The 25,881-nt window shown below is 44.2% G+C and overlaps 1 protein-coding gene across 4 annotated transcripts in view; it reads left to right on the forward strand.

Moving 5' to 3' along the window:
- Nucleotides 1–25,350, forward strand: part of MAPK9 (mitogen-activated protein kinase 9) — a 58,002-nt gene extending 32,652 nt beyond the window's left edge. For 2 of the 4 annotated variants that reach the window (XM_027076948.2, XM_027076951.2), the window contains 8 exons: nucleotides 2,578–2,716; nucleotides 12,201–12,366; nucleotides 13,702–13,773; nucleotides 16,851–17,033; nucleotides 18,187–18,311; nucleotides 19,364–19,427; nucleotides 20,450–20,521; nucleotides 22,264–25,350. In XM_027076948.2, the coding sequence (XP_026932749.1) occupies nucleotides 2,578–2,716; nucleotides 12,201–12,366; nucleotides 13,702–13,773; nucleotides 16,851–17,033; nucleotides 18,187–18,311; nucleotides 19,364–19,427; nucleotides 20,450–20,521; nucleotides 22,264–22,406 (964 nt within the window). In that variant the 3' untranslated portion in view covers nucleotides 22,407–25,350. Of the gene's footprint in view, nucleotides 1–2,577; nucleotides 2,717–12,200; nucleotides 12,367–13,283; nucleotides 13,356–13,701; nucleotides 13,774–16,850; nucleotides 17,034–18,186; nucleotides 18,312–19,363; nucleotides 19,428–20,449; nucleotides 20,522–22,258 lie in introns of all 4 variants that reach the window. The other 2 variants (XM_027076949.2, XM_027076950.2) reach the window with 2 other exon arrangements.
- The last annotated feature ends 531 nt before the right edge of the window (nucleotides 25,351–25,881 follow it).

Consider the following 25,881-nt stretch of genomic DNA (forward strand, 5'->3'; position numbering starts at 1 on the left):
GGAGTCAGGCTGCAATCGTAAGCAGGGTGGTAGGAGAAAGACATCACTGGATTGGTGACATTTGAAGAAAGCCTTGAAGGAGGTGAGGGGTTAGTCCTACAGGTATTTGAGGGAAGATGGTATCAAGATAGAAGGAACGGCAGAAGGTGTGGAAGTGGGGCCACTCCTGGTGGGCTCTGAGTTGCAAGTGGCCGGTGTGGCTGGAGTTGGGCAGCAGAGGAGAGAAGTGGGGGACGCCCAGAGAAGTGATGGGGCCAGACACTGCCAGGCCTCTGGGCTATTGTAAGGACTTCCTTCTACTCTAAGACAAGGCAGTGAGGCTTGAGCAGAGGCATGAGCGTCTCTGACTTACATTTATATTTTCAAAGAATAACTTTGGTTTCTGGGTTGCGGTGTGGAGGACTGGGGTGTGGAGGAGTGCGGTGTGGGGACTGTGGTGCAAGGACTGCAGTGTGCAGGACTGTGGCATGGAGGACTGTGGTGTGAGTACTACAATGTGAGGACTGCAATGTGAGGACTGCAGTGTGGAGGACTCCACCATGGAGGATCACAGCATGACAACGGCAGCATGAGGAAGGCGGTGTGGAGGACTGCAGTGTGGAGGACTCCACCATGGAGGATTGTAGTGTGAGGACTGCAGTGTGAGGACTGCAGTGTGGAGGACTGCGGTATGAGGACTGAGGTGTGGAGGACTGCAGTGTGAGGACTGCGACGTGGAGGACTGCAGTGTGAGGACTGCGGTGTGGAGGACTGCAGTGTGAGGGCTGCAGTGTGGAGGACTATAGTGTGAGGACTGTAGTGTGAGGACTGCGGCATGGAGGACTGTGGTGTGGAGGACTGCAGTGTGAGGACTGAGGCGTGGAGGACTGCAGTGTGAGGACTGCAGTGTGGAGGACTGCAGTGTGGAGGACTATAGTGTGAGGACTGTAGTGTGAGGACTGCGGTATGAGGACTGAGGTGTGGAGGACTGCAGTGTGAGGACTGCGACGTGGAGGACTGCAGTGTGGAGGACTATAGTGTGAGGACTGTAGTGTGAGGACTGCGGCGTGGAGGACTGTGGTGTGAGGACTGTGGCGTAGAGGACTGCAGTGTGAGGGCTGCAGTGTGGAGGACTGCAGCATAGAGGACTAGTGTGAGGACTGTGGTGTGGAGGACTGCAGTGTGGAGGACTACAGTGGTGTGAGGACTGCAGCATGGAGGACTACAGTGTGGAGGACTGTAGTGTGAGGACTGCGGCGTGGAGGACTGCAGTGTGGAGGACTCCACCGTGGAGGATTGTGGTGTGAGGACGGTAGTGTGAGGATTGTAATGTGGAGGACTCCTCTGTGGAGGACTGCAGTGTGAGGGTAGGGGAGTCGAGAGTGGAGCCTGGCGCTGGCCCAAGCCCCTTCTAGGTTGAAGGTGCTCCCAGCTGAAATGAGGTGGGCTGTAGGCTAAGCAGACTGGAGGGCGAGGTAGAAGCCGGGATCAGTGTTGGACATGGGCCTCGAGACATCTCTTGGATGCCCAAGTCGGCCTGGGAGCTGGGCGTTTGGGAGAGGGGCCTGGGTGGAGGGTAGGAACTTGAGAGTTGACGGTCTGTGAATGGTATTTAAAGCATTGAGATCAGAGATCAGAGTAGATGACCAAGACTTGTGATAGAGAAGAGGAGGAGGCCGAGGACCAAGGGTTGGCAGCCCCAATGGTAAGAAGTTGGGGAAAGGAGCAGGGCACAATCAGCCAGGGACATTTTGACACGGCAGTAAGTCATCAGGAGCCTTGAGGAGGACAGTGTCAGCAGAGGGGTGGGGCTTATGCCCCACTTACTCAAAATGGGAGTAAAAGAAAATGGGAGAAGAATTGGAGATGCCAAGTATACAGACCTCTTTGGGGAGTTTTGCTTGCAGAGAGAATAAGAATCTGGAGCACAGCTGGTGGGAGAAGAAGGTCAGAAATTTTCTTTTTTTTTTTTAATTTTTGAAAAAAATTTTTTAACCTTTATTTTTTGAGAGAAAGAGTGTGAGTGGGGTCGGGGCAGAGAGAGAGGGAGACACAGAATCTGAAGCAGACTCCAGGCTCCAAGCTGTCAGCACAGAGCCTGACACGGGGCTCGAACTCATGAACGAGATCATGACCTGAGCCGAACTCAGACCCTTAACCGACTGAGCTACCCAGGTGCCCCAAGGTCAGAAATTTTCTTAAGGTGAAGCAAGTAACAGCATGGTTTCTATCCTGGTAAGTATGATCCAGTAGCAAAAAAAAAAATGTAAAGATTTAGGAGAATTTGAATTTTGAGATTCTATTTACTATGATATAAAATTGTTTTGTCTTTAACTTGAAATACATCACAGTGGCAGTTTTTTCCTAAGCTTCTACTAAGTTCCATTATATGTTTACTTCTTGACAGGATACCTTATAAATGTTTGGAGGAAAGTTATCTTTCTTTTCTTTTCTTTTCCTTTTCTTTTCTTTTTCTGCTTTAGCCAGTGCAATAACTAGGTAGTAAGTTATTACTGTTTCCTATAAATACAGTTGAGTAACCATGAAGGAATTTGGGGTAATTTTTATGTGTACATGGCTGATCTTTTTTTTCCTCAGGTATTTGGTCATGGAATTAATGGATGCTAACTTATGTCAGGTTATTCATATGGAGTTGGACCATGAAAGAATGTCCTACCTTCTCTACCAGATGCTCTGTGGTATTAAACATCTACATTCAGCTGGTATAATTCATAGAGTAAGTAGTGATGCCGTGTCAGTTTTGTTTTTAAAATCACAATCATTTTGTTACTGTGATTCTCAAGGTACAAAAGAATTTAATATTTTCAAAAAAAATTTCTTTGATGTTTGTTTATTTTAGAGAGAGACAGAGACAGAGAGAGGGCAAGTAGGGGAGGGGCAGAGAGAGGGAGACACAGAATCCGAGGCAAGCTCCAGGCTCTAAGCTGTCAGCACAGAGCCTGATGCGGGAGTCAAACCCACTAATCATGAGATCATAACCTGAGCCAAAGTTGGACACTTAACCGACCACCCAGGCACCCCAATTTTTTTTAAAAGTTGTCAGCATTGAGAATCCAAAGAAACCGTGGGATCGTGTCGAGTTTCCAAATCCTGTTGAGAGTAGATGTTTTTGTGAAGTGCCTGGTTCTCCCCAGCCCGCTTGAGCCACCCTGGATGTAGGCTTGAGCTGCTCCATTTGATGCTGCAAAAGAAAAAAATAAAATTTTAACCTTTAATTTTGAAGTGACTTAAAAATTACAAGAACAGGACAGAGAACTACCAAATTATCCCAAACTATTTACCCAGACTCATCTATTAATATATTCACCATTATTTGAAATGGCATTTTTAAAGAGCCAGGAATTTAGGTTTGGGGTTGGGAATGGTTAGAGGCTAAGTAGTAAATTATGCCATTGCTTGAGAAATCTTACCTAAATTATGGGCCAAATATCCATTTCTTATGTTGTAAAATTTTGCCACTCCAGCATCCCAGCCCCACTGTTGGGAACTCTGGGAATGGCCTTGGGTGGGCCTCTTGACTGGGCTCTCCTGGGATTTGAACGACAGCTGCCTGGACTATCAGGAAGTAACATTTAAAAACCAGTGAGATACAGTGTAATTCTGTAAGCTGGTTTTAGGAGTTCTTGTTTATTTTTTGACTTGTAGCACTGTGTAAGCAGACCATCATGATAGATTTTTTCTTTAACAACTAAAATGTTGTGTGAGGCTATAGGCAGAGATAATATAATTTTGTTGGAAACATTCTTAGCATTCCCTACGTTATTACCATACTAATTTTGTTGACAGACTGTTGTTAGATATTCTCTTCCAACATCAAGAAGTTGTAATTTCTCTGAACGAAAATCTGTGCAGGGAGAAAGATAGTGAGACAGGAACAATGAAGCCTATTCACATAGAAAAGAATAGAGAGATTTTCAGTGGTGCAGAGTAGATCATTTAGGTGCCAGGAAATGTTGGCCACAGCGGCACAGCCCACCCATTCTGAGAGGACTAATCTGCCCTCACCCCTCATCCTCGTCCTGGGCCTCAGGTCTGTGACCCCAAAGCCAGCATGCGTGGGCAGCGTACCTGGTCCTCCCAGGGCCTGTCTGGCGCATCACACACTGAGACGTCCTCCTGACTGGGTGCTGTTTCTTAAAATGTGGCCTTTGCTGCCACCAAGTGTTCAGTTCGAATAATACAAATTTGGTTTAAAAATAGCATTACTTCTCTTTTTTAAGTTTTTATTTAAATTCCAGTTAGTTGACATATAGTGTAATATTAGTCTCAGGTGTACAGTATAGTGATTCAACAGTTCTATACATCACCCAGTGCTCATCACAACATGTGCCCTCCTTAATCCCCATCACCTATTTAACCCATTCCTTACTCACTTCCCCTCTGGCAACCATCAGTTTGTTCTCTAGAGTTAAGAGTCTGTTTCTTGGTTTGCCTCTCTCTCTCTCTCTCTCTCTCTCTCTCTCTCTTTCTCTCTTTTTTATCCCTTTGCTTGTTTTTTTGTTTTGTTTCTTAAATTCCACATATGAGTGAAATAATGGCGTTTGTCTCTGCCTTCTTTCACTTAGCATTATAAGTAATATTAATTTTTTTAATTAAAAATAGACTTCCCAACATACCATTCTATTTCTCTTCCTAAAATTTTCATAGGCCTTTATATAAACGAAGACACTCTTGAACACATTTTGTGTTAAATTCACGTTTTAGAATAAATTTCCAGCCTTATTATTACTAGGCCTCGTAATGTTCAGCCTTATCAGTTTTGTAAAGGGAAACGCTTTGCCTCACTTGTTTCTCCCTTCTTGGAGCAGGAGATTCATGGGGAAGCAATACCTTCACATTCCTGGGGACCTTTTCAGGGCTGAGGCACACACATGCCCATGTTACAGAATGTTCCATCCCTGAAGGTTGGTCCCACTCCTGCTGACCACAAAGTCAAAAAGAGTCCAAAGTCCAAAGAGGTGTCTGCATTGCCCAGCACAATGTTTTGAAACCAGAGGACACCTGAGCAAATGATTCCACGGACCACTTCTCCATCCTGTCCACCACTCCACAGGCCTTGCCATTCTTGGATCTGTTCACACATTTGTGTGCTTGCCAGGCTTTGTTTTACTCATGAAAAGTCATGCATGTTCGTTGTGGGAAAGAGAGAGAAAGCAAAGAGTGAGAGGCCCTGTTGGGACCCCTCCAGGACCCAAGACGTGAACTGCAAGAGTCCTTTAGTGGGTTAACGGTTGTCCGTGAGCCTCTCCAGTCCTTTCTCCTATACACAGATCCATACACAAGAGACACCCTTTCGGTTTGGCTTAATAAAGTGCTTTCATACTACACGTAAAATTTAATTATTTGAAAAATAAAACACCCACGGTCCTACCACTTTTTAGAATCACTTCTGTGATTCAAAATTTAAAAGAGGTAAAAGGCCCCCAGCTCTCCGTTGCTGCCTGGAGGTGGCCAGTGATAGCAGTTAGGTGTGTTTCCTTACTAACTTTACAGTGACACTCTCTCCTTATTTATGCTGATACCAACATATCCGCATGTACTTATGTCCTTTTGAATTTATATTTTTCAGAAAGGGGATCAACTTTTATGTAATTGTTCTGCAACTTGCTGAGCAAGTCGGTTGATTTGTTCCTTATTTTAATTAAGGATCAAATAGTTCTGATATTTATTTTAAAAGAGGGTCCCCACTCTCTCCTTCTCATTTCTCACTCCCCAGAAGCAAACCCTGTTGTTTTAGCTGTCACATTGGTGTTTCTGTCTGTATATTGAAATAATAGTGGATCTCTATGCATTGGCCTTTTTTCAGTAGGGGACGTAAGGTACCAATTTAGCTCCATTTTACCCACCCAGACCCACTCCCTGCCACCTTTCCTGTCCCCTGCTTTCCCAGGTATTTACACTGTTGTGAATTGTAAACCTGGAAATCTCAAGTTTGGGCCAGTATCGATAGTGTGTTTTACATCATCGTGACCCCCTAATGCTCTCCGCTGCACAGCCTCCTATTTATACGATGATTGTATTTCTTTTCCTTTCAACATTTTGTCCCTGAAGTTAACAGTACTTGTTTTTTGATTTGTTTGCATTTCTGTTTTCATTGTTTTGTTTTTCTATGCTCTACTTGCTAAGTTAACGCTAAGCCTTCTGCGGGGCATCTAGGTTTTCTCTCAGTTCACCCAGATGATGTGCTGTTGCATCACCTGTGAGATCTCGCTCTTGGAGCCTCAGTGCTGCTCCCAGATGGATGGGCTGCCCCCATACCTGATGTGGAGGGATTGTCCTGGACCTGGCCCAGCATTTTCCTGGTGGTTCTCTTCGCCTTTTCCTGGTGGTTCTCTTTGCCTTTTCCTGGTGTTGGACCCCCTGCTTCCGGACCCCTGTCCGATCTTTCTCGGATTACTCCCTTGTTTTGGTGGAACACATCCTCCAGTAGCTTCCCCAGAAGTGGTGCATGGGAGGTAAATTTTCTGAGGCCTCGTATGCCTGAAACTCTTTACTCTGCCCTGCCACATGAGTCATAGTATGGTTGGACATAGAATTCTCTGCTACACATCAGTCGCCCTCCAGGTTGTAAATGCAGCACCCCATTGTAGTGTGGTATGATTTGGCTTTTGAGCTTTCTAATACCATTCTTCTTCCTGATCCTTTGCAAGTGCCCTGTTGGGTTTTATCTCTGGCATCTTCTAAAAATATTCCTTTATTTCTTGCATTCTAAAATGTTATGATGATATGCCTTGATGTGGAAATTTTTAATTGTGGTGGGCACTTCGTGGCCCCTTCAGTCTGGAAGGCCATGCCATAGAGCTGTGAGAATTGGGGTGGGGCCAGGTTCTCACCAGGTGGGATGCAGGCCTCCACCACAGAGCCCTGTCTTCAGGCTTGCGCCCCTCACCCATGCCCTCCCTGGGCCACATACCAGCACATCTGTTGGTATTATGCCTGAGGCCCTGGTCTGGAAACTTGATTTCAGTTTTTCTCAATTATGGGCCAGTACAAGTGAAGAAGGAGCCCAGGCCTCTCTTCTGGGGTGAAGCTGAGGGGATCTGGAAGGTCTACCATTACCTTTACACAGATCTTTCCAAAACCTCCCTCAGTGTCCCATCCCTGCTGCACGCTGCCTTCTGGAGCACCTGTCGTTCACTTCCTGAGTGTCTCCTGGATTTGTGGTCCCCCTTGTCTTGCTTGGGCCACTCACTGAGGTTGGAATATACTGTACTCAGTCAGGTCATTTCCTGCCCCTCTGCTGCTCTTTGTCCCCATAGAGCATGTGGGGTTTTTCACTGACAGCATTGGCGTGCCAGGATAGGCTTGGATCTGCAGGATACATTTTGGGAGAAGACCTGTGAGGAAGAACTGGGGAGTGGGCTGGAGCAGCTGGAGCAGGTGGAGAGGCCAGAAGGAGGCAGCACGGGTCTGACCCTTTGGAGGGGTTGAGGGCAGAGTTGCAGGACAGCTCTCAGAAAGCTTTGCCCGCCCTGGAGTCCATGAGCCACCTGCCAGGGAAGTCTGGTGTCTCACAAGAAGGGGCTTCTGCCACGCACAGTCACTGGTCAAGAGCCACACAGGTCAAGAGAAGCTCCCCGATGCTCCCCATGGGCCTCTCTTCCTGAGGGGAACTGAGAGGAGGTAGGCCACTGGGACAAACTATAGCTCCTGTCATTGCAGCTGCTCTCTGGGCCCCAACAGATGCTCATTCTCTCCCTTCTCCATTCTCCCTACCTTCAGCCACCACCTTGGCAGGTCACTATGGCTTGCCTACATGTGACCCAAACCTTCAGATCTGAGGGGTCTGACTCTGGTGGCTCACGGTGGGCCACTGGGTCCATGGATCCACCCGGCAGTCACCTCCCCAGCCCTGCAAGGGTATGATTGGAAAGGATACACTTGGCAGTTGGAGTGACCTCTGCATTGGTTCCTTGGCCTGTGAGGTAAGAAGTAGCACGATGGGGAAGGCCAAGTGGAAACATGAGACTGTCCCCTCAAGTCAAAAATATTATTGATCTCGGGGGGTTGGGAGGGATAGAGGAGATTAGCGCCACCATTGCAACTTAAGGAATGCAGGGATAGCAGTTCTGTCATATCTCAGTTTGACTTACTAGTCCAGCCCGGAAGGAACTAGGTGGTCCTAGAGAGTGTAGACCTCTGCGACATAACCAGCTCATAGTCCTGGTTGCAGCTGCTGTGCACGACGTGGTAGAGTTGCTGGAACGATTAATAAGGCCCCAGGGATGGCGTGAAGCCATTGACTGCACAAATGCATTCATCTACACGGATTGGAAAAGAGGATCATAACATAGCTGGAAGAGGTCTGGACCAGTCTCCGTGTTTTACCCGGCCTCCCAACCCCCTTCTAAGTGGGTCTTTGAGTTGCAAGGTCCATGCAGAGCTTTTGTCCAGTAGTCCTCCAGATAACTGCTTAGCCTCCCATGCCAAGGTTCGGTCACCCAGGCGAGTGGCTATAGGTATACCCTGTGGGGAAGAATTGGGGAAATCAAGGCAGTGGATGTTTGTCCCCATGTGCAGAGTCCTCCTTCCTAGGATACCTCTTCAGTCAGTGGGTTCTGATCTGAGAAGTGACCAGGCCTTGTGGTGCTTTGTGGGGTGATGCCCTCGGCCTCCTCCTCTTCTGCTGCCCTCGCCCTTCTTCGGTTACACATGCTTTGTGCACTCTTGTTGGCTGTCCCAAGGATGCCACACTCTGTTTACTATCCCCACACCCTGTGGGTCAAGCCCCAAGTTCAGGTGTCCTTCCTATTTTAATGTGTGTTTCTTATTTTCCTTGTTTGGGGTGTTTTTCAAGATTTAAAGGGACAGAACTGTCTTGACTCTGCTGCCTTGAAGCTGTAAGTCCAGTTGATTTTGGAAAGCTGCACCTGGTTTTGTGTGAAGGCTGATGAGAGAGCGGCACGGAAGTGGGGAGCCTCCCATTAGCAGGCATCCAGAGGTTGGCCACCTCCCCCAAAGCCTGCCAAGACCACTGTCTACACCGGACAGCCTGATTTGCATTTTATTATCACAGTTTTCCAGCAGATGGCAGTAAAGTATGTTCCAACCAAATCAGTAGAAGACAAGAATTTTCTGACAGGTGAAAGGGGCATGTTTTCTTTTCTTTCTTTTTTCCAAATTTAAATTCAGGTTAGTTAACATACAATGTAGTCTTGGCTTCAGGAGTAGGACCCAGTGATTTCATCTCTTACATATGACACCCAGTACTCATTCCAACAAGTGCCCTCCTTAATGTCCATCACCCATTTAACCCATCCCCCTACCCACCTCCCCTCCAGCAACCCTCAGTTTGTTCTCTGTATTTAAGTCTCTTATGGTCTGTCTCCCTCTTTATTTTTATCTTATTTTTCCTTCCTTTCCCCTATATTCATCCGTTGAGTTTCGTAAATTCCACGTATGAGTGAAATCATATGGTATCTGTCTTTCTCTGACTGACTGATTTCACTTAGCATAACACCCTCTAGTTCCAGCTACGTAGTTGCAAATGGCAAGATTTCATTCTTTTTCATCACCAAGTAGTATTCCATTGTGTATATACACCATATCTTCTTTATCCATTCATCAGTCAATGGACATTTGGACTCTTTCCATAATTTGGCTATTGTAGATAGCACTGCTATAAGCATTGGGGTGCATGTGCCCCTGCAAATCAGAATTTTTGTATCCTATGGATAAATACCTAGTAGTGCAATTGCTGGGTTGTAGGGTAGTTCTATTTTTAATTTTTGAGGAACCTCCACACTGTTTTCCAGAGTGGCTGCACCAGTTTACATTCCCACCAACAGTGCAAAAGTGTTCCCCTTTCTCCACATCCTCACCAACATCTATTGTGTCCTGAGTTGTTAATTTTAGCCATTCTGACTGGTGTGAGGTGATATCTCATTGTTGTTTTGATTTGTATTTCCCTAACGAGTGCTGTTGAGCATCTTTTCATGCGCCTGTTGGCCATCTGGATGTCTCCTTTGGAGAAGTGTCTATTCACATCTTCTGCCCATTTATTCACTGGACTGTTTTGGGGTGCTGAGTGTGGGCATGTTTTCTAACTCACTCTGCAGTTCATTGAACTGGCCAGTGGTGTAGCTGTAGTAACCCTTCTCCCTGTGGCTGTGCTTTAGATCCAAGGCCAGAGTGTATTTCAGGGGCTGCTGGGTGGCAAAGTATAGACATTACAAATTTTTCAAAAATCAGCCTCCTAAAAAGAAAGCACCTATTGACATCCCCACCAACAGTGTAAGGAAGGTTCTGTGTTGGCTTCTTCTGCCAGCCCGGGATATTATCATGATTTTCCTCATTGCCATGGGAGAGACCAAAAATAGCTCCTTGTCATTTGGAAATTTTAAAAAATTAAAATAATAATAGTTTTTTTTTTCACAAAGTTGAGCATTATTTCGTTTGTTAGCAATTTGTATTCTCAGTTGCCTCTTCTTGCCACAGTCTTTGGTTTTAAAAAAAAAAGAAACTAGGAACAGGTTGGTTTATTTTGCCTTAGCTGTATTACTGCCTCCTCATAGGGAAGAGTCACTGGTTTGTGTGAGGGGCTGATTCAGCGCCTGCAGAATTGTGGGTGTGGGGTGGTGGTGCTCCCCCAAGTCTTTCCCACATCAAGACACACGGAGAAGGTGGTCACATGGTGCTCTGGGGCCGATGAGGGGCCAGAGCGTCTGCATGGGAATTGGTCGGAATTTCATTGCAATTTTCACACATTAGATGTTTAAACCAAATCCAGGAAGTTTGGAAGGAGAACATTTAACAGTAATGGAACATAAGTTCAGCTGATGTTATTTTTAAGTGGTTTCCTGCTTATCCTGCTAACGCATTGTAGCCATCACACACACCTGTGTGTGCTCATCTGTGACACGTCACTTGAAAAGTGTTAGGTAGGTACTGGGCCTGAAACCTCACACCTAAAGCCCTCCCAGGTCCTCCTGTGTGATGTGACTTGGGAAAAGAATAGATGGGGATAGTTTGGAAGGCAGTGTCTAGGGTGAGTTTTCAGGCTGCTGTCTCAGGCAGAAGTTGGATTCCTGTGGCCTGAGGAAGGTTCTGGGATCGGGGGTGGAAGGTGGGGTCACCATGAAAAAAGGCCTGGGGTTGTGGGGGAAGAAACTGCAGAAATTGTGTTCATGTGTTCAGGGTATGGGGTATAGGCGAGTGTGACCTGTGTGTTCACACAGCAAGCATTTTCTGAGCTTCTGCTACGTCAACCTGGGTCCTGCATCTCCTGTCACAGAACTGGTGCTGGCAGGGGAAGATGAAGGTGCCTCAAGGGTGGGGTGGGCTTTCTTTTCAGAGAGAAGGAAGTGATTGTGGAATTCTTTTTCTGAAAGAAGAAAGAGCCATCCGAAAGTTGCAGAGTCAGAGAATTCTAGCTCCGTGCTGTGCAGCAGGGCGGCCACTAGCCGCATAAAGTTGTTGAGTGCTCAGAATGTGGCTGTTATTGTAAATACACAGATGTCAAAGACAGTACCAAAAATAGAATGTAAAGTATGTCATTAGTAATTTGTATATGTTGCTTACATTTTAAAATGATAACACTCTGGGGGCGCCTGGGTGGCTCCATTGGATGAGCATCTGACTCTTGATTTCAGCTCAGGTCATGATCTCACTTGTGCACTCCACATTGGGCTCCATGCTGAGTGTGGAGCCTGCTTGAGATTCTCTGTGCTTCTGTGCTTCTGTCCCTCAACCCCGCTCATGCTCTCTCTCTTTCTTTCTAAAATAAAACAAAAACAAAACAAAAATAAGATGATAATATTGTGGATATATTGGGTTAAATAAGGTAGAGTATTAAAATTCATTCCACCCATTTGTGTTCATTCTTCCTGGTGTGGCTACTAGCAAATGTAAGTTCAGTACGTGGCTTACATTATATTTCTGTGGGCAGCGGGATGAACAGGAGGAGGGATGGGTGGGCTCTGGGGAAGCACTGAGGAGGTTTTAAGCAAAAGGATGTCACGAAGCTTCCCACATGGGCCTGAGGGTGACCATCTGACTCCTTTAGGCTGATCTGTATTCATTTCAACTTAAGAGAGAAACATTTTCCAAAATCCCAGTGTTCAATTCTAACTCTACCCGCCCCTCCCCCCCGTTTCCCCCAGGACTCAGGTACGTCAGCAACCCCCAGCTTCACAAATCCCTACCCACACAGTGTTGTCCACTCCTGTTCATTGTGTTCATTTAAACCATTTCTGCCCTAGGATTTGAAACCTAGCAACATCGTAGTAAAATCAGACTGCACGCTTAAGATCCTTGACTTTGGCCTGGCCCGGACAGCATGCACCAACTTCATGATGACCCCGTACGTGGTGACGCGGTATTACCGGGCACCCGAAGTCATCCTGGGCATGGGCTACAAAGAGAATGGTGAGTGTGGGTGACACATGGCTGCTGGTCACCACCAGCCTTGTCCCATGAGCCAAAGGAAGCACAATGTGGGGGCTGCGTTATACACAAGTCATTGTGGCCCATCTCTACTGGCAGAAATCACCCACTGTTACAAATTCACTTCCAAAATGAGTATCTGTGAACATCTATCAAAGTATAACATATTTATTATAGAGAAGTATGCAAATCTATAACAGCAGTGGTACCCAAGACCTCCCCAGCCCACCTCCGGGTCTCAACCCCCAAAGGAAGCCACTATCCTAATTTCCAGCACCAAAGCTTACTTTTACTTATTGGTGAACTTGGTATAAATGGAATAATACATGTTCTCTTTTGTGTAAAATGGGTTTTTTAACACCAAAACTTAACTTACTCTAGCAATATCAGAGCTCTTTGTAACTTAGACCTTGATAAATTTGTCGAAAAGAACTCAATCACATTTCCTTGCTAAGAGTCTGAAAGTTTGCACAAGTCATCGGGGAATGAGCTGTGCTTCAAGTTTTAGATGCTCTGTAAGCAGTGTTCTGACTCTGACAGATGAGGGACACAGCCCTGTGGCTCCCTGCTGGCCCTGCTGGCTCCTCCCGCCCCACTCCCACCTGCAGTAAATAGCCCTCTGCCTGGCTGAGGCCTGGGGTTCAGCTGGGACCCATGGAAGAGGGGGAAAGGCCGGAAGTCAGGGCACCTCTGGCGGGTCCTCACCTGGAGCCCACACGAGCAATCTGCCTCTGTGAGTTCCCACCGACATGGCAGTTTAGCGAGGACCGTTCGGCGGGTGTCATGTCCATATGTTACAAAAGTTCCCATTGACAAGCTGGGTCTGTCTCTGTTGGGAGGGGGTTTGAGAAAGATGCGTGGGGGTCTCCGGCTGGTTTTAATCACCTGGTGTTTGGTAGTGGACATCTGGTCTGTCGGGTGCATCATGGCAGAAATGGTCCTCCATAAAGTCCTGTTCCCAGGAAGAGACTGTATCCTTCACAGGGAGAGACCCAGCACTGGCCACGGGGGTGGGGGTAGCGATGGGGGTGGGCACATGGCCACACAGATTTGCGGGGACAGCCACCTCTCCTTTCTGGGGTTTTGTTTGCTTCTCAAGCTGGGAAGTCCGGGAATCTTTGGCGCTAAAGCCCAGATTGCCGCTTACTGAAAGCCAGAGGAGAGGCCAGCACTCATTCACATTGTGTAAAAAGTTCACCCTTAGCCAGCAATTTATTTTTCCATATTTGTGTGTTTAGTACACTGTTAGAATTCCTTTTCCTCACCTTTGTTTTGTTCATGGCACTTCATAATTTTGTCATTTCATTTTGTTTTCAGTTGATATCTGGTCAGTGGGGTGCATCATGGGAGAGCTGGTGAAAGGTTGTGTGATATTCCAAGGCACTGATCGTATCCTTCCCGGGACCTTCCCGGCCATGCTTTCCATAAATGCCAAAGGCAGCAGGAGCTCAAAAGGAAAATGTTATAATTCTAGACTGTGTTCTAAGGGGGTCTATATTATGTTTGTTAAAGTAGTGTCACAAACCAAATGGTTCAACTTTACGTTTTCTTTTTTACTTGACTACCTGTAATGGTTTTATTAAACCAATTATATTAGTTTTTAATTTTATCAAAAATAGCTTAGAAATTTACTTATTCTTTGACAGATGTATTCTGATATTTAAGTGAAAATACCATTTATTAGACCATTCAGTTAATTTAACAAGGAAAGTTGCTATCTAAATTTAATAAGCCAATACCCTTGTGTCATTTAATTAGCATACCATTTTGTTAGTTACCAGTATGGATTAAAATATTTTCCCCCCAAAGTAAGAACTGAAGCACACTACATAAGACCAAGTAAAAGAGAATAAAAGGAAAAGTTTGTGAGAAACAGGATATGTTAATTTTCTTGCCTATTACTCTGCTGACATTTTGTAGAAATTTTTAAAAGATCCATCTAGAAGGTTCTTTTGTGACACACCTGGAGAAGTCTTAATAAATATAAAATGCAAAAGATTAATTTATACTGTGGTTAGCAAATCACATTAATGACATCAACCATAAAAGAGAAGAGATAATGTAATACTTATAATAGCTTTCTTTCCTCATATTCCTCCATCGTTAATATTTTTTACTCTAACATGGTTCTTCACATATTCCCTTTTTCATTTGTGTTCCACTTACTATTTTCATTAGTCTTTGATTTTGTTTTTTCGTTATGAAAGCTTAAAGTGGTCTCTGTCCATTGGCAGATTGATGGTTAATTTTAAAGGAAACCAAGCTGTGTAGTCAGTGTTTTGTATGTATTTTATTAAAGTTGCTTTCATTTTTTATAATTTTATAAGGGTGATTTTCTTGTAATATAAATTCTTTACAACACAAACATGGAATGAAAAGATTTTGTTCCTGTCATTTTATTTGCCTTCCTTGACATTTTTCACATCACAGATTTTATGTGGAGTTAAATACAGCATTTTATTTTATTCTAATAAATTTTCCAGCAGTTTTCCATAGCCTTTCCTTTGATTTGCTTGTTCCAAACTATTAATAAGTCTGCAAACAGACTCAGTTTAAAAAGGAAAACTTGATAAATTCTAAAGATAAATAATTTAGAAGTATCTATTTAACATCTCGTTTGTCTCAATTCTTATTCATTTTATGCCTTTCCTTTTTTAAATTGAATGTTTTTTTCAGAAAGTACAAAAACGAAAACTGTGAATACTTTTTGGAGCATTATTAAGTAATTTAAAATTCCTACTTTACATATTACCATCTTGCAGTGTCAATAATTAATAGTTTTATATATAAGGCCACCTAATGTCATTCTCAAAATACACACCGAGATTAACGTCATTCTCCAAAGACAAGTTTTGCACACACCTTCAAACATTAGATTAAAAATTGTAAGCATGGAAAAAGATTCTGGAAAGCAGACTGCAGTTCTCTGAGATTTGCTTTCAGATGTATGATCTGGGATAGAACAGGAATGCCTGTCCCCACAATAGCCCACAAGGAAAAGACAGCCTCAGCCAGACCACCTTGGGTGCACATTGTGGCTGTGTATGCTGGATGAGACAGGGCCTCTCTGAGCCTTGGTTCCTCTTGGGTATAATGAGAAGCCCGTGGTAGCTAAGGGATGGTAATGCACGCACACACCTGGAAGATCAGCCAGGCTTCTTGGGATGGTCTTTTCCTTTCCCACCACCCTTTAGTCTACAAAAACGACCCTTTATCATAAACACACTAGACATTTATTGAGCGCCCACCCATTTCTAGGCTCCTGTCTGACTCACATTGGGAACAGTTGTTGCAGCTGCTGAGCCGAAGCCAGACTGTCAAGGGCATGAGCAGAAGCAGGGAGATGAGGGGCTGTTTCAGTTGTTTGGTGAGAAGGGCTTGAATGCCGCACAATTCTGCTTCAGCATCACATAGGAACAAAAGAGTGAGGGAAGAGAATATACTAGTGACTCGAATGGCCAGGACTCCTCTCCCAAGCAGGACTGCAGATGGCCAACATTCTGGAAGAACGCAATTGTCTTCTTTGTTCTTCTAAGAGCATTTCTGCCGCCTGGGTTCTTTCATAATGATGTAATTGCATTTTTTGAGGTAAACCTCTATTAGATTTTTCTAAAAACTTTTAAAAACTGCTTTTTAAACATTGCTGCCTACATGATTTTTTTCTGTCCTACGTTCTCTCGTATGATTGTTAACAGTTTCAGAATCCCTCTCCACCTCATTATTCCAAGCCCCCTGTGAAACAGGCAAAGCTGGTATTTTCTGAGTTTTACAAACAAGGGAGTTGAGACCCAAGGGAGACTGACTGCCCGGCACCTGATGCATGTCTAGTGCACAGTGGAGTCTGGAACCCGGTCATGTACTATGAAAGGAGATAAAATGTGCTCCAAGGTACTGCAGTGATGGGCATGGTCAGTGCCAAGTAAAACACAATGACCTCCCAAAGCTGTCTAAGCCCAGTTACAGGAAGGCATGTGGTCCTGTGAGAGAGGACGAGGCTCAGAAAGCCCCAGCTCACGTGCCGCACCCCACCTTAGACCGAGGACTCAGATCTGTCCACTTTAGGGAGCTTTCCAATCTAAGTAACTTTGATGTGAAAATTAATTTCAGTCTGCCTAAGTAATATCTAATTTCATCTTTAATCACTTCTGTCATAAGTATTCTTCAGTTACAAGATTAACTGTATTTTGATCTAGAAGGGGAAGGCATACATTCCTCAGTGTGTTGGTTTAATAAACCATGATCAGAGTTTATAAAGGAGCAGAGTTTTTAAAAGTAGTGTCAACTTTGGAGACCCCAACCACCATGTGAATATTATTTTAGAATACCTCGGCTGCCCCAGTGGGACAGCCTAGTTAATTACCTGTCAGTAGGTGAAAATAGGATCTAAGTGTTTCTTTGAATAATGCTACTCCGTGTAACGTGACTGTAAGCCCCTTCAGTTGTATTTTCCTCAAGAGACTCCTTAGATATTGATCAGTGGAATAAAGTCATTGAGCAACTAGGAACGCCGTCTGCGGATTTTATGAAGAAACTTCAGCCGACCGTGAGGAATTATGTAGAAAACAGACCAAAGTACCCCGGAATCAAATTTGAAGAACTCTTCCCAGATTGGATATTCCCATCAGAATCTGAACGAGACAAAATAAAAAGTAAGATGCCCTTCCCCTCCCCCCCCCCCCAATATTGGTTTTCTCAATCCAGGGGCCGCTTTCACCTTTTCAGGTTTGCATTCTGACAGCTACGAACATTAGGAGATAACATAGTTGAAATTCTCAAAGTTATTTACTAGAATGAAGGCTTGGTGGAGAGAAAGCCTAAAAGACCTGAAAGTTCTGTCCTCAATAAAATGGCCTCACTGAGCCTTTGGTCCAAATAAAAAGGTTCACGTCAGTCTGAAAGACTCTGATGTTAATTACAGCAATTGGAATTCACACAGTTTTCAGGCATAAGGAATAAGGAATACTTAAATTACGATTCTAGCCCAATTGAAGAGTCAGAAACTGTATTACAGTTCAATTTAAAAAGTTTCTCCTCTCTTCCACCTGTGCCCACCTCTAAAAATGTGATTTAAGGCAAAGAACAGATTTCTCTCCACATCAGGGCAAAACTGTGCCTCAGTCAGAAAAACCCATCTGTCCTTTGCCCACCCATGTGAGCTTTAATTGCTGAAACCTAGGTGAGCCTTATATTTGACTGAGTTATTGAACTTGTTGGGTTTTTTCCTAACAACTGATCTCTAGATTCTTTTTCAAGTGTCTGTTGCCAACATTCTATACAGGTCAGCATAGCAGAGATATCTGCGAAGTGTTGTCTAGTGTGCAAACGTGAGATTATTTGTATGGCTTAAAAGGTCTGCTCTAATTTCATTTTGATGGGACATCAGGTGGGAAAAAAAGCCTGCCCGCGTTTCATGCCTGCACTTTGGGCAGTGCCGCCCTTAGCTGCATCCTGTGCCTTCCCTGGTGGGTCCTACCCCCCTCCCCGGACCCCCCCTTCAGCCTCCGGTTGGCCTGTGTCCACCTGGTACCCTTTCCCCAGGCCCTGCCACCCCTCCTCTCCTCCCAGATCCAGAGGCAAGAAACCACATTTGAAAATCTGTGTAGTGAAAGTGTAGTGTAGTGATGTGTAGTGAAAGTGGCTGCTTGGCTCATTCTTAAAGAAAAAGGCTCGATTGATCAGGAAGCTGTCACAAATTTCTCAAAGATCACACATCTTTGTTCTCTCTGTACTGTCATGTTGTCTTTATACAATTCCCTGTGTCTGAGTATTAGTTTATTAATCTAATGTTTGTTTTCACCCCAGCAAATCAAGCCAGAGATCTGTTATCGAACATGTTAGTGATAGACCCTGACAAGCGCATCTCTGTAGACGAGGCTCTGCGTCACCCTTACATTACTGTTTGGTATGACCCTGCTGAAGCAGAAGCGGTAAGCACCTGTTTTCCAAGGCTTGTGTGTAAAGGCAGGGCTGAACATTCCCTCGGGTCTTCCGTCTGTTAGTCCAGAGTGGCCACATAAGGATAGTAAGTTCTAGATTTCAAAGGACCCCTGAATACAAAGGGGCCTACAGTCGTCTGGACCTGGTTCCCTTTGGGGACACTTGCTGCGGGGGCTGCAGCTCAGTGTAGCTCGGGAGGGAACATGCTTCTGTGGTGGAGATACTATTCCTTTACGCAGATGCTCATGTGTGATTGTACTAACATTGCCATTTGCTAAGCTTCCATTGTTTGCCTGGCACTGTGCCATGTGCACCTTGCTTGGAACACCTTCTTCAGGCCACCCCATCAGAGAGGCTAAGAAACTCGCTGAAAATCACAGGTTTATTTATCCTTCCCTTGAGGCACCTGCCAGGGGAGTCCCGCTTCCGAGTTTGGTGCCCAGGTGCATTTTTCCTTAGCGGCACTGGTGTGGATAACCTCTGACTACGAGCAAAGTAACCACATAGTGGCAGGCTTGCTTTATGCCACCGTAGAGCACATTTTTATGACTTGGCCTATGGATTTAACCACCACATGAAACACTGTTTTGTGTGCAAGGAATCCTAGTTATAAGTGTGTGATTTTTAAGTAGGTTTTGGGAACAGCTCACTGTGAGTTGAGGATTGGGTTTGGGGGCTCTACCATGAAGCACTGCAAACCTGAGCTCTATTCCGTACCTTCCGGATTTCCTAGCCCTTCCCTTGTCTGGGGCAGGTCTCCAGAAAACAGCCTTTGATTACCACTTTTTTAGTTCCATTTGGGCAGATGTCATTAGAGTGAAGGTCATGTGATTGTTAAGAGGGCCATATTTTTTTGGTTAATTTTTTCCCTAATTATTTTGATTCCAAAACTGATGTAATATCACACTTAGGAGGAAATCTCTAAGAAGCCATATATTGCATGAAAGCCACATGACAAATAGATTAGAATCTTCACAGTGATGTTATGGACTTATTCATGCCTCATTCCTGTTTTAACCGTTGACTTTAACTGTGATTTCAGCCACCACCTCAGATTTATGATGCCCAGTTGGAAGAAAGAGAGCATGCAATCGAGGAGTGGAAAGGTAAGGGCTGATTTTGCCCCTTACTCATGGCACTTCTTCAAGTCCTGTAAAGGGGCGGCTTTTCACTTGTTGCAGTAGCCTTCCTAGGGAAGGGGCAGAGTCTCTCTTGGCCCATCTCTTGCCCCTCCCTGATAGAGAAGGAACTTGAAGATAACAGAATTAGAGAGGAGCACATTGGAACTGCATACCATTTGCTTCCAAAGATTGTAAGATTGACCAAACAACCCACCGCAAATTCAGCCAGTAATCAGGAGGTTGAACTAATAATTTTTCATTAAAAAGCAGAATCAGGGGTCATTGAGAAAGAACCCTGGTCAGTGCAGGTCAGAAGTGGCAACGGGTCTTGCCCAAGCAGATTATGTCTGCTTTCTCCAGGGTATCGAGGATGCTGTGACCTTCATGAACACTCAACAGTGTGACACACATGGCCACACTCTGGCCAAGAGCGGCCTTGTGAGCCTCAGGAAATGCTTACAAGGTGCTCATCCTGGTTCACAAATACCAAAATTGTAGAAACCCCTAATGCATCTTTAGTAGGTTGTTAGCTTTTCTCACCAGGGAGGATGGAAGAAACGGAAGTTGAAGCCAAGAAATGACTGAGGAATTTGGATTAATTTCTGGCCACTCTGGAGGGGCTTCTGGCCGACATATGGGTACTGGTTCCATTTGGAGAATCCCAAGTAACGATGGAGAGAAACATGTGCAAACAGTACAAAAGCATCCAATCCTTTAAAATGTTCTGTGAGAGCCACTTTACTAGTCCCCTGCCCCTCGTAAAACCCACATGTGAATTTACAACTGCCTGCATTTTTGGCTGCCTTAACAGTTGGGCTGAAAGATGTAATGGATCAACAAAGTGTGGATGTTGTGATCTAGGCAAAAGATATTATTGAATTAACTGTATATCACAATTAAAAATAAGACACCACAGTGCCCTTGGAGGGGTTTCAATTGATTTGGAAGCAGGGTTCAGAGATGCAGAGAAACTGATGGAGCCTTTTAACTTGCATTTCTGTTTGAAGAGCTGATTTACAAAGAAGTACTGGACTGGGAAGAAAGAAGCAAGAATGGTGTTGTGAAAGATCAGCCTTCAGGTTAGTGATTGCTTTAATAGTTGATGTTCTCCTTTTCCCTGTACAACTTTTCCAAATGGCAGTGATGCATTAAATGCCAGCTCGACCGGCCCTGGATCTGGAAGCTCCTTGTGTGAGGTAGTCTTCCTGTTTGGGTTTGTCTTGGCTGTGACAACTAACATATTACTGACAGGCCAGGCACTAAGCTAACTGCATTATAGACAATCTCGTCTCATGCTTGCAACTGCTGCCATCAGCTCCATTTACAGACGAGGGAGTTGAATTTAAAACGCTTCCAATGTTTTAATTTAATGAGCGCCTGGGTGGCTCAGTCAGTTAAGCGTCCAACTTCTGCTCAGGTCATGATCTCACGGTTGACGAGTTCGAGCCCCGCGTCAGGCTCTGTGCTGATGGCTCATAACCTGGAGCCTGCTTCAGATTATGTGTCTCCCTCTCTCTCTGCCACTCCCCTGCTCGCTCTTTCTCTCTCTGTCTCTTAAAAATTACTAAACATTAAAAAAAATTTTTTTAAACATTTCTTATGTGCATGACCCTCTTCATATTGGCTCCACCCAGTTTAAAAAGAAAATCAGTGCAAATCTAAGAAAAATGGAATTTGGTTTTCTTTGAGAAAAACTGTTCATATAATTCTCCCATATTTCTATTTGATCTACCTAGTGGTAGATTCATTGTATGACTGCTAGAGACATATGTGGTGTTAATTTAGGTCCGTAGGATCCCACCTGCTTCCTAAATGAAATCCTTCAAGTTATACTTACTTCCTCACCTCGCACCCCCCCTCCCCAAAAGCACACGTGCACACACACAGAGAAGTGCAGATTGTACTGCTTACTTTTCTTGAATTTTGTATTCAGCATGATCTATGTGTCAAGCATCTAGAGATTATATAACTTCCACACTTTAGGTGCTTGTGGTTAACTAAGCACAAATTTCAGACTGCAAGCACTGACCTCTGAGAGCTTGGATGTTTTATTTTTGCTCAAACCAGACTAAAATATGGACGGTAGGAAATAGGATAGTTTCACATACCTTAAAAATTCAAAATGTCAGTTTTGGGGATGTATAAAATAAAATGAACAAGAGGCCGCTAAATTTTTTCCTTTTTTTTTTTTTTTTGTTGTTGTTTTGTTTGTATACAGTCTTTGTTTCTGCTAGCAGGTGTTTTTATTAGAAAAGAATTCTTCAAAGATTACTGCTTTTCTCCTTGGACAAAGTGTTGATGGACACCTGAACCCTATTTGGGCTTCAGCCTTTTTGTGACACTGATCGTTGTAGGACAGGTTCAGTAGTTTTTCTATTAAAAATCTTTTTTAAAGCAGCAGGTTTTTTTTTTTACTTTTTTGTTAATGTTTATTTTTGAGAGACAGAGACAGAGCGTGAGCAGGGAGGGGCAGAGAGAGAGGGAGACACAGAATCCAAAGCAGAGGCTCCAGGCTCTGAGCTGTCAGCACAGAGCCCAACATGGGGCTTAAACTCACGAACTGTGAGATCATGACCTGAGCCAAAGTCGGACGCCTAACCAAATGAGCCACCCAGGCACCCCTAAAGCAGCAGGTATTTTTTAAGATGATTATACACATGCACATATGTGACGTTTTGCCACTGGGAAGAAAAGAAGAATGTTGCAGGTGGGCCAGGGAACCGCACGAGCACGGAGCTGAGGGATGGCCTAAAGTCTCACTGCCCGAACCTGCAGCAATGTCGTGCCTCAGATTTTATTATATTTGGTTTTCTTAGCACAGATGCACCAGTAAGTAGCAACGCCACTCCTTCCGAGTCGTCCTCCATCAACGACATCTCATCCATGTCAACCGAGCAGACGTTGGCCTCAGACACAGACAGCAGCCTCGATGCCTCGACGGGACCCCTGGAAGGTTGTCGATGATAAGTTATGAGCAGCAGAGCTTGTCATCAGTGAAGGAATTCTCGCTTCCATGGGCCTGAAATGCTTGGGGGGGTTGATGGAACCAAATAGAAAAAACTCCATGTTCTGCATGTAAGAAACACAATGCCTTGCCCCTACTCAGTTCTAATAGGATTGCCTGCCTAGATTATAAAATGAAGCAGATCATGTCTGAAGGAAACAAGTGCAAGCCACACTCTTAGAGATTATGTTCAAGGTCATTTCAGGTGAGCAATTAGAATAGGTGATTTTTTTTTTTAAGTTGTACGGTAATAGTGGTGACAATTTCTCATCCTCAGTAACTGTTGGGACTTCTATGCATGTGACCACATGTGCTTGCTCTTGCCATCTAGCACTTTGGAAATCAGTATCTAAATGCCAAATAATCTTCCAGGTAGTGCTGCTTCTAGAATGATCTCTTAATCCTCTGAAGTGATTTGGTGTCTGTCCAAAAAAAATAGATTTATGTGTATTAATTGGCCACCATCATATTATCATATCTTACCTTCTTTTATGGTATGATTTATTCTATCTTTTGTATTTCAGAAGGAATATAATTAAATCTATTTAATAAATAAAAAATACAACTTTTCTTAAATTTGTCATGTTTTGGGCTGAGAATTATCACTGCTAAAACCAAGACACTTGTAGGGACACTTTATTTCCTCTAAATTGTCTTAGTCTGGGATGACTGTGCATTCAGCTTTATTGCATGATAAAATTTTAAGTTTTGTGCTGCTTAGGCCATATATACCTTTAAAATCCTATCTACCCTTGCTCTGTTTTCCTGGTCTTCTGGACGTATTAATTTAAGATGCTACCTAAAACTTCACCTTCTTTATCAGGCACCTAACACTCCACATCAATGACATGATGGCCGACAGATTCTTGAATCCATCAGCGGCAAGGGTAGAATTTTGCGAAATGGTCACTGAAGGCGACCGCAGTCACTTTCCAAGTGCTTGCTTTGCCCGAGACTGCTCAGGGTCCTCTCTTACCTTCCCTCATTCAAGGTGAGACGCACCATCTCCCAAGGCAGCGTTTCCAGTTTCTAATCTAACGTTCGTTCATACTCGATTTTCTTTCTTTGCTGAAAGAAACCACATTAAATGCCCCCCTCCCTTGGGTCTGTTTTAGGAAGCAAGGTGATTTGGAAGGCCTGTGTGGTGGTGGTGTTTTCCACTTATGGAGCATTTCCTTTTCCTGAGGGAAACCCATGAATTTTGTGGGAAAAACTCCTCACGGGGATATGAGGAAGCACCCTCAAGAGTAGTGATTAACTCTTGAGTCTTTTCTGATTTAAAACTGCTCACCTGAAATTGATGCTTTCAGACTTTCTGATATGGAAATCATTCAGAGTTCACTAACATACTGAGTATTGAAGCATCACTGCAGAAATGGAGTTACAATGGTCACATTTGGGCCACCTGTGCTCATGATGCTTGTCCCTTGAGCTTATTGTGTTACAGATTCATATCTTGTGTTTCACTGTTGCAGAAGCTATCGACTGGGTTAACATTCTATAGAATGTGTTCTGAAGAGGAACTTTGATAAGAAAGTCTATCATAAATATTACCTAAAATATACAATTCTGTCTGTACCAGTTGCGTATCTTATTGGTTGGTCTTATCACTGGAAACGGGAACCCTTGATGAAAAAAAATCATACTGAAGTAAGAAATAGTTTTATATTGTGAGGTTTAGACACATTCAAGTACAAGATGGAAATACTAACTTGGACTGAAGCAGAAACACCTATTAGATGGCTTAGGGTGGTTCTAGTTTCGGAGGCCTGATGGTATAGTGAAGAAAGTTATCATCATACACATATAAACATTTACAACAGCCTTCTCACTAATACGCATTCTTCAAAAAGACTTTACTAAATCTATCTTTAAAAAGAAAAGCAAAGAAAGAGGAGAATCTTTCAAATGCTTTATCTGCCCTAGGCTTACATGAACCCAGCACGGGGATGCCGTGGGCACATTCAGCTCCTCGCTGGGCGCCATTTGTAAGCGGAGCTGGGTGCCCCCGCAGACTGGCTTCCTGCTTACTCATTCCTCCGTGCATTCATGGGGGGAGCCTGTATTGGTGCAGATGGGTTTCCTGCCGAGCCCACCTTCTACCAGGTAGCAGCGAGGGCACCGAGGACAGGCCACAGGGCTGCAGACAGCAGAGCTCCGCAGAAATACCTCACCCCACTTCAGGGTCCTCCCTCCTGAGCCGAGATGCACCAGGGTCCTGGTGCAATGCAGATGGTTTCAAACCGCTCTCTGTGGGTGAATGCTGACGTTAGATAAAGAACTAAAACGTGCTCAATTTTTTCATCTTTTCTATTTTATTTTTGTAATTTATATTGTACACAACCCTGGAAGTAACTATTTTGGACACATATTTTTATAAACCAGGTAATTTATTATTAGCCTGGAATTTGGACTAGGTTTATTTTATTTGTTGGCTTATTTTTTGGTCAAAAAGGAAATGACTGCCTCCCCCTACGTCGGGTCTTGACCTCAAGAGCAGGTAGAGTCTATCAGAGTAGGAGAACATTGTGGAAACACAGACTGCTCAATATTGATCAGTTGTGGTGGTGGAAACGGAAGTGGGGCTCTATTTTTCTCTTCGGGACACAGAACTCAGAGCCTCAGTGCTGAAAGGAAAAAACTCTTAGCGGGGCCCCTTGCTGACATCCCTGGATGGGATCCCGATTTAATCCAGATTCAATACCGTGTGAGTCATGGTAATGATGTACGAGTTTGTCTGGTTGATTTCTAATGTACTCCACTGGTGTTTCATACTGGTAGTAAATACAGGTGTGACCTTTCAGACTGCATATCTCAAAAGTAACATTGCCTAATGTTTTATAATAAAATATATTCTGTGTGTTTTGATTGGTGAAAATAATATAGATACATTTTAAAAGACAAGTGTATAGCATGTCCAATTTTTGTGTGTTTTTAAGTGACAATTGACTATATTTCTACGTCACCATCTCCGATTACAGATTTAACGTGAACACGGTCAATGTCGGAGTGTCATCATTTCCAGCAATATTAACAGATATTTTTAATTGAAAGTCAAAACATGTCTTGGACTTCTCTCCCTGAAAATATTCTGCAAATTTCTGAATCTCGGTTTTCAAAACTAGGCAAGTACAAAATCCAGTATTCCCAGTATTGGTGTAATTGTTTTTCTCACAAGGCGTGGCTCATCAGTCTTTCCTCATATTACTTAAAATCCTAAATCATTAATGGTGCCTGTGTGCTTGTGGGTTTGTGCACGGGATGAGCCACCTTGACTTTGCTTCTGTTTCGGAGACACTTTAAGATGTTCAGGACTTAAAAACCACAGGACTAGGGGCGCCTGGGTGGCTCAGTCGGTTAAGCGTCTGACTTCGGCTCGGGTCATGATCCCGCGGTCCGTGAGTTCGAGCCCCGCGTCGGGCTCTGTGCTGACAG

The sequence above is a fragment of the Acinonyx jubatus genome, chromosome A1 (genome assembly GCF_027475565.1).
Source record: "Acinonyx jubatus isolate Ajub_Pintada_27869175 chromosome A1, VMU_Ajub_asm_v1.0, whole genome shotgun sequence".
In the NCBI taxonomy this organism is placed as follows: domain Eukaryota; kingdom Metazoa; phylum Chordata; class Mammalia; order Carnivora; family Felidae; genus Acinonyx; species Acinonyx jubatus.